The 8,164-nt window shown below is 57.4% G+C and overlaps 1 protein-coding gene across 5 annotated transcripts; it reads left to right on the plus strand.

Moving 5' to 3' along the window:
• The first annotated feature begins 35 nt into the window (after window positions 1–35).
• On the plus strand, window positions 36–6,850 carry ENTR1 (endosome associated trafficking regulator 1). Of its 5 annotated transcripts, XM_081236126.1 has the most exons (10): window positions 36–232; window positions 333–482; window positions 1,217–1,285; window positions 2,057–2,169; window positions 2,468–2,881; window positions 3,412–3,485; window positions 4,099–4,210; window positions 4,515–4,577; window positions 4,999–5,138; window positions 5,871–6,850. In XM_081236126.1, the coding sequence occupies exons 1-10, from the start codon at window positions 163–165 to the stop codon at window positions 5,968–5,970; spliced, it is 1,305 nt and encodes a 434-aa protein (XP_081092252.1). In that variant the 5' UTR covers window positions 36–162; the 3' UTR covers window positions 5,971–6,850. The 5 variants fall into 5 exon arrangements, with proteins under 5 accessions (XP_081092252.1, XP_081092248.1, XP_081092250.1 ...); XM_081236122.1 differs by lacking the exon at window positions 1,217–1,285; XM_081236124.1 differs by lacking the exon at window positions 333–482.
• Window positions 6,851–8,164: the final 1,314 nt, after the last annotated feature.

An 8,164-nucleotide genomic window follows, 5' to 3' on the forward strand; every position in this document is an offset into this window, starting at 1 on the left:
CGCTTCCGGTGCGCGGAGCAGGAGCAGCGGCCAGATCCTCGGAGCAGCGGCCGAGCGGCGGGCGACGGGGGTGGCCGACTTGGGCCGCGGCCGGGGCGGAGTCGGAGCCATGGAGCCGCCGCTGCCGGGCTAGGGAGGGCTGGCGCCGCGGGATCCGCGGCGATGGCGGGCTACGCGCGCCGCCCCGGCGTCCCCCCGCTGTCCCGGGCCCGGAGCCTCGTTATTCCGGACGGTGAGCGGGCGGGGGGCGGGCGGGGGTCCGCGGCCCGGCGTCCGCGTTGAGGCCCAGGTGAGGCGGGCGCGCGGTGAAGTCGTTCTTGTTGTTATTACAGCTCCCGCGTTCTATGAGCGCCCGTCTTGTCTCCCCCAGCTAGACTGTGAGCGCCCCCAAGCCAGGGACCTGGAGTCCCACTTCTTCGGCATTCGGCCGACGTTTATGTGCTATGTGCCCAGTCCGGTGCTAGCTTCCGTGGGAGACACAGGTGAGAGACGAGCCTCAGGGACTCCCGGTGCCGCCACTACCTGTAGGTCCCGCGCGATAGCGCAACTCAGCTCCGGCCCAACGGTGACCACTAGCCCCACCGTGCGCCGGGCGCTGGGAGTAGGAAACGTAAGTGAGTCCCGCCCCCTGGAGCTCACAGTCTCCTCTTGCAGAACCCCCTGCCCCCGCAGCCAGACAGTTCCAGTACACCGTGGCAAATGCCGCCATAGAGGTAGGCCCAGTGGCAACACAGGAAACCACCTTGCTCTTTTAGGTGGGAGGATGAGGGAACCTTCATCCAGTAGGCCAGGCTGGGAAACCAGGCGTAGTCATCCTCTGGTCGCTGCAGCTGGGCAGAGGCCATCTTTAGTTCATCCTAATTCTCCCCAAGCGGCTACACTGCCTGCCTGGGGTCCAGGGTGTTGAGGGAGCGTTTAGGTGGTTCTGTCAGGGTCTGAGAGCCAATGTCAACCCACGAGGGCATTCAGGAGGCACCATAAGACGGAGGACGTGCGCCTGCCCCACGGGGCATCAGACCTATCAGGAGCTTTTTCAGAATCACAGATGCCAGGGCCTATGGACGTCAGGCCATCTCCAGGGGCAGGAGCCCGGGGACTTGTGCTTTGAAAGTTGCCCAGGCCGTAAGAACCACTGCAGTAGAGACCTCATGTCAAAAATAGTTGTGGTCATAAAGGCCTCCCACGATCACGGTGGGGTGATGATGTCTCTTTGCAGATTTTGGCTATGGAAAGGGGAAAGGCGCTACGCAGGGCCCATCAGGAGCCCAGCACACACGCTTTGGAGGTGCATTAGTTCAGTATCCTTTCTTTTTCTCTCCGTCCATGTCTCCACGTGCCAGGCACGTGCCCAGCAGCAGGGCTGTCAGTCTGACAGCATATAACTGTTACACCTGGAGCCCGAAAGAGCAGGTGGGGGTGGAGCCCCACAGTCGATCTTGACCCACGGGGGGAGGGAAAGTGGGCACAGGGGCAGGAGAACCTGGGCATGAGGGATGGCAGGGGGTGGGAAGTCACACCTGAGGGGTCTGAGGAGACAGTGGGGTCAGGGTTATAGGAGCCAGCTTCATACAGGGTTGGCACCTGGGCTTGGATCACTGGTGGGCCTAAAGGGCGCAGGGTGGCTGGTTGGGTACCGAGAGAGTGGGAAAGAGAAGGGGAAGCTGGAGAGTGAGTGGGGGAAAGGCTGGAGGCGGAGCAGTGGTTCCTGATGTGGCTGCACGTCCGCTCTGCCAGCCTCCGGCGTAGGCTGCGGCCCAAGCCCTCTGCGTGGGAGTGGGGGTGCGTGGCAGCCTTAGATGTCCCCAGGTGGACCCCGTGGGCAGCAAGGTGCGGAGACCGAGGGGCTGGGACGAGAAGGAGAATTTAGAATGCCCGAGTTGGTCTGTTTTATCAGCCAGCTTTCTCATTTCCCAGTGTCGCTGCGGTCTGGTGGAAGGACGAGAGCGGCGTCCCCCCTCAGGCGGGGTCGTGTTCAGGAAAGAGCAGCGAGTAGGGACGCTCCCTTTAAGGACCTTCAGGAGACTTGTCATGTTTGTGATGTCTGTTATCATCTCAGGTGAGAAACTTGGAGATCTTGAAGAGGCAAATCCATTCTCCTTTAAAGAGTTTCTGAAAAGCAAGAACCTCGGCCTGTCGAAGGAGAACACTGACAGCAGAATTTATTCAAAGGTAAGCCTAAGGTGTTGTTTGCAGCGACCTTAGACAGAAAACCCTTCCCGGAGGCCGTCTCTCTTCTGACGTGCAGTGTTCCTTCCCAGGAGACTGGCCGAGGGCTGTGGGGCAAAGCGGAGCAGCTGCTGCTCCCGGTGGAGAAGCCGTGTGGCGCTCAGAGCCGTTTGGGTCCTTCCTGCCCCTCCCCTTCCCGGTAGCCGAGATGGGCCTTTCTTCTCATTCCAACGCCAGCCGTCTAGGAAGAAGGGCCTGCGACGACTCTGGAGTCTGAGCGTCACCTCCCTGTCTTCTTCAGGAAGCCACAAGGTACTCGTTGGGACTCAACCGCAACTCCCCCACCTCCCAGACCGTGGGGTATGGCCTGGAGTATCAGCAGCCGTTTTTCGAAGACCCGACAGGGGCTGGTGACCTCCTGGACGAGGACGAGGACGAGGACGAGGACGAAGGGTGGGACGGAGCCTACCTGCCGTCTGCCGTGGAGCAGACCCACTCCTCCAGGGTCGCCGCCAGCACGTCGCCCTGCAGCACCTATGTCTCCTTTTTCTCCAACCCGTCGGAGCTGGTGGGGCCCGAGTCTCTGCCTCCGTGCACGCTGAGCGACTCCGACTCCCGCGTCTCCCCAGCCGGGAGCCCCAGCACCGACTTCACAGTCCACGGAGAGTCTCTGAGGGACAGGCACCTTCGGACGCTGCAGATAAGTTACGAAGCAGTAAGTGAGAGGGCCTGTGTGTTGGTACCCTGGTCACGGCTCGTGTCTAAGCAGCATTCTTGGAGGAAGCCTGGAGCCCCCGGTGTCCCTGATGGCCTTGGGGGTGGGCTCCAAGGACAAGACAGCCTGTGGTCTGTCTGACCAGCGTGAGCGTAACCGCCAAGTCCTGCGGAGGGCTGTGAGGGGGCGTGAACTGGAGCAGAGGGAGACCCTCAACGCGCTGCCCCTCAGAAAAGGGTCCACCCCAGCTGGTGGCTCGGGGACAGCTTGCCCGGTGTCCTGAGGGCATTTGAAAAATTATAGTCACCTAAGAAAGAGTTACAAGATATATGAGTAAGACTGGAGTCTGTGACTGTAGTAGGCCTTTAAAAAGCAGAAAACTTTGTTCTTGGTTTTTCTCTGTACGTGGACTGTAGGGTGACTCTTGCAATATTTTTGTTTATCAAGAAGTTCCAGAGCCAAATAGCAGAAGTACACATTCCTTTGTAGTGAGACACTGAGTTTCTAATAAGGATTTTCTTTTTCTACAGCTGAAAGATGAAAATTCTAAGCTAAGAAGAAAGCTGACTGAGGTTCAGAGCGTCTCTGAAACTCAAACAGAAATGTACGTAAGTTTTGAGTTAGGCTTGCAATTCAAATCATCTTCTGACCCTCAAAGAAACCAATGCGAAAACGATAATGAAGTATCGGAGTTGGACTGTGCCTGGGTTTTTATTGTTTTGTTTTTTAAAATCAGTTTATTTATTTATTTTTGGCTGCGTTGGGTCTTTGTTGCTGCGTGCGGGCTTTCTCTAGTTGCGGCGAGCGGGGGCTACTCTTCGTTGCGGTGCGCAGGCTTCTTATCGCGGTGGCTTCTCTTGTTGCCAAGCACGGGCTCTAGGCGCACGGGCTTCAGTAGTTGTGTGAGCGTGGTTTTATTGCATTCAGATATGTTTCTTATGTTCTGTGTAAAAGTGTATTTGAAACAGAGCAAAATCAACCCCACTTGACGATGGAGCAGCAGAGCCGTCAGACGGCCCCAGGGTGCCCCTGACCGCCAGCTGACTGGCATCCAGCTCCGAGGTTGTTGCCTCACAGCTCTTCCTCCCAAGGTGCATTCTGAAACCTTGGGCTCTTGTGGTTTTTATTTGATCAATCCAATTAAAACTGCTTACAGTCTGACATTCTTAGAATTAGTCAAGGGAGTTACTAATCACCTGGGCTTTTTCCTCAACAAGGGTGAGGACGCTTGAGCGGAAGTTAGAAGCGAAAATGATCAAGGAGGAGAGGGACTATCAGGACCTGGAGTCGGCAGTGCAGCAGGTGGAGGAGAACCTGGAGCGCATGACCGTGAGCAGACGGGCGCCTGGCTCGCAATGGGGGCTGGGCAGGCCAGCCTGGCTGGACACTGTCAGGTGTCCGCTGTGTCACTCCCTACAGGGCACCGAGTCCTGCCCTGGGGGCACGTGGGTCTGGGTGGGCCGGCAGTGAGCAGGGCCCCTCACAATGGGCTGCCCAGCCATGGGGTGGGCCCGCCTGGCCGGGGCCGCCAGGTGAGGGAGAGGGACGGGGAGGGAGGGGATGCATCCTGTGTCCATGTTACCCCATCAGTGATGCCTTTTTTTTTTTTCTTTTTTTGTTGGGGGAATAACAGAAACGGGCAGTAAAGGCAGAAAATCACGTCCTAAAACTGAAACAGGAAATCAGCTTGCTCCAGGTAACTAGAGAGAGGGGCTTAAACGGTTCACGTATTCGTGAATTCCAAAAAAGGCACCAAAGAATGTCTGCCGGGGTTTCCTCCCCTCCCCCTCCTGCTTCCCCTGGCACACGAGGCACCCAAATCAGGACAGCGTGAGCTTTCCTCCCGGGCCTCCTGGTCGTGCCCAACCAGAGTGTCGAGGGCGTCACTGTACAGCGGGGGGTGGCACGTGCACACCAGAGGACAGGTGGGGTCCCAGGGGCGGCATTAGGCCTGTGTCCTTTAGGCCTGCTACCCCGCGCTTAGGAAAGGGCATCATCCCCTTGTCGCCTCTACCCTAGGGTGCCTTGTCAGATGGCCTTTTAGCTGCTCTCCTGTTTAGCCAGGAAAAAGTCCTAACACTGCCACGCCCGTCCCCCTACCCCCCACCCCGGGCCAGGCGCAGGTCTCTAACTTCAAGCGCGAGAACGAAGCCCTGCGGTCAGGCCAGGGCGCCAGCCTGACGGTGGTCAAGCAGAACACCGACGTGGCCCTGCAGAACCTCCGCGCTGTCATGGACAACGCGCGTGCCTCCATCAAGTGAGTGCAGGGGCTGGAGGGGGCTGCTTAGGTGATGTTTCAAGCTGCAGCCTTGCGGGGTGGGGCTCAGTGATCCTGTTCACCGCGCGGTCATACGACACATCCTTGGTGAGCAGGCCCTCCACGGTCCGCGGGAGGATGACCGTTTTCACCTGGGAGGCGTGAGGGTTAACGTCAGCCTGATCTGAATCACCTACAAGACACCAAGGTTTTGAGTGAAAAAGAATACTTTTCCTCTTATAAAAACACATAAACTTGAAGAAGGCCCAAGACATGCAGGGCACAGTGAGGCTCCTGGGAGGGGTCGGTTGCCGTCGTTGTGATCTCTCTCCCACGGGGCTGAGCTCAGCGGCAGCGGTGTCCAGTCACAGCCGCTGGTAGGGAAGCCCATCGGGTATCCAGACACAGCCATGGGTAGAGAAGCCCGTCTCGTTTAAGTCCAGTACAAAGAGTCTCTTGAGACTAAATCTAAGATTTAAAAACTCTGCACTTTTCACTCGGGAACTTCTGTGCTTTAACGCTTCTGGGGTTTTTTTGGGGGGGTGGGGGCGGGGGGGGGCTGCATTGTGTGGCTTGTGGGATCTTAGTTCCCCAACCAGGGAACCAACCTGTGCCCCCTGCAGTGGAGGCGGGGAGCCCAAACCACTGGACTGCCAGGGAGGTCCCAAAGCTTCTGTTGTTGCCCTGGAGCAGTTGTAGAAACCATCTGTAACATCTGTGCTTTTATTTCAGGCAGCTGGTTTCTGGAGCTGAAACGTTGAATCTTGTTGCTGAAATCCTTAAATCTATAGACAGAATTTCTGAAATTAAAGGTCAGGGGGAGGAGTCTTGAGAACCACGGAGGTGCTTCCAGCTCACAGCTCTGTTTACATCCTGAAACCCTTACCCGATGGATTCCAACATGCCACCACGTCTCTGAATGTGCAGTCTTCACACACAGTAAAAATATCTATCACGAGATACTAATTTCACAGCCTGGACCAGTATCATTAGCTGTGCACAGGGAGGAGCAGCTCCTGTACATGAGAGCTGCACCTGTGCTTCGTGTAGCCCTTCTTGGTGAGCTATAGACGCTGATCATCCACTGGAAGGCATTTCTATAAAAGCCGGTGACTTTTTTCAGAGTTACTAAACGAAAACAGCAGTTCTGTGATGAGTGTTTTCCATTGTCATTCTAGAATATGAACTGTAAGATAAGTTCAGTTGATTGTCTTTGCTTTCATAAGTAGAGAAAAACACTAAATGAGCCATAACGTAAGCGCTCGCCTCAGACAGGGACCTGTGCCTTACTGCCGGTGCTCAGCGCCCCCTCTGGCTCACAGACCACTCCTTCAGCTTCTGGGGGGGGCCTCCTGTGGTTGGTGACCTGAGCATGGATGCCCCACGAGGTGGTTGCCACTATCTTCCCACAGGGACCAAGGTCAGCACAGGCATTCCACGGTGGGGCACCATCTAAGTGCACTGGAAAACTAGTTTTGGCTGGAGGGTTTTGCTACGCATTCCAAGCGGCATCTTGTACAATGACATGTAGGATTCAGGGACTTGGAGCCTAGGCAGAGCCTTCCCAGGTCAGGGCGATGTCTCCCCGTGTGCCTTTCCAATCCCTTCCTGTTGGAGGGGTGGTGTAACATGCACTAGATGCCTTTTTGGCTGTTTTCCTATGGATGTTATTTTTTAAAATAAACGTCCTTTTGCATCCTATTCAAATTGACAGTTTTCTTATTTAATAAATTCTAAAATTCATATACAGTGTCCTTTTTTCCCTAATTCAGCCCGTTCTTTATGCTTGAGAATCACGCTGCTGACTGTGGCCTAATGGCTGGTTTGTGCTGATAAATGGAAAAGCCCAGGGGGTTAGGGTGGACCCACACCTGCTGCTAGGCTCGGCTGCAGGGACAGCGCGCTGCGGACACGTGTGGCACAGCTTCGCGTGTCTTGAGTGGGACAGGTTGGAGTCTAGCATGGGAGCATTTGAGGTCCCATGGTTGGACTTACAAGACGTTCAAACTGCTAGGCCCTGTGATCTCAGCTACAGGTAAGAGCCTCCCAGGAGTCCCCGCTGACCCCGCCCTTCATCTTACCCCCACCCGCTACCTTGTGCTCCTGCCCGTTGGTGAAAAGTGGGTTCTGGGATCAGTTTTCAGAGCAGACTTCAGACAGGGTGGACTAGTAGGAGAGTGTTAGAATGAGCCTCTCTCCTGGGTGCGCTCGCAACAGGGCTGGGGCTGCCAGGGAGCGTGCCTGGGCCACAGCCCTGGGTAGAGGGCACAGCATTTAGTTTACAGGGACCAGATCACCCAGCTGGAGGGCCGGGGTGGGCACAGGGGGGTCTGAGTGCAGCAAGGAGGGGGGTGGACACGCAGGCTTCTGGTACACTCTTCTCTGTGCCTTTGAAGTGTTCCACAGTAAAAAAAAAAAAAACTTCAGAGAACAATTCACGATGACTTTGTTGAACACGCATCTCTGCCTGTGCATCTGGACCCCGTGGGCTCCGGTCCCGGGCTATTACGGGGGCGCTGAGTGAGCACGGGAAGGACCAGCAACTCTATGGGCCCCTCGCTGCAGGTCCCGCTTTGAGCACCAACCCGCCCCCCCCTCCCCACCGCCGCCACCCCACCTGGCTCACGGGAGGGGCGCCTAATCCTACCTCTCCCGGCATCCTCACTCGCCTTCCAGGACTCGGCCACCGCCCCCGGGAAGACGCCCTCACTCCGGAGGTCAGGGGCCCTTCCCGCGGGGGCGCGTCGCCGGGGTGCGTCGCCGGGGTGAGGCCGGTCGTCTCCGACGGGCTCGGCGCACTGGCCCCGCACGGCCCGGCCGGGACAGTCGCGAGCGCTCGGCAGGTTTTCTCCTCGGTTCCTCAACCAAAACCCTGGACACAGCTAACTGAGAAACAGCACAGACAGGCTCGGTGGCTGCGGGAGGTCCCACCGCGGGGGAGAAGATGCTCCGGACCCGGTGACCAGGCCCCTTGGGGCCGCAGCGAGGCGCCGGCGGGCGCCGGGAGTTCCGCGGGCGGCCGCGCG

The sequence above is a fragment of the Mesoplodon bidens genome (assembly GCF_964165515.1).
Source record: "Mesoplodon bidens genome assembly, chromosome: 6".
Taxonomy (NCBI): Eukaryota; Metazoa; Chordata; class Mammalia; order Artiodactyla; family Ziphiidae; genus Mesoplodon; species Mesoplodon bidens.

What these genes read in the sequence shown, in the direction of transcription:
- ENTR1 (XM_081236126.1), top strand. Translation starts at nt 163, where the DNA reads ATGGCGGGCTACGCGCGCCGCCCCGGCGTCCCCCCGCTGTCCCGGGCC. An exon ending in AGCTTCCGTGGGAGACACAG is followed by an intron (nt 483 to 1,216) that starts GTGAGAGACGAG and finishes GTCTCTTTGCAG; the next exon opens with ATTTTGGCTATGGAAAGGGG. An exon ending in ACAGCAGAATTTATTCAAAG is followed by an intron (nt 2,170 to 2,467) that starts GTAAGCCTAAGG and finishes TGTCTTCTTCAG; the next exon opens with GAAGCCACAAGGTACTCGTT.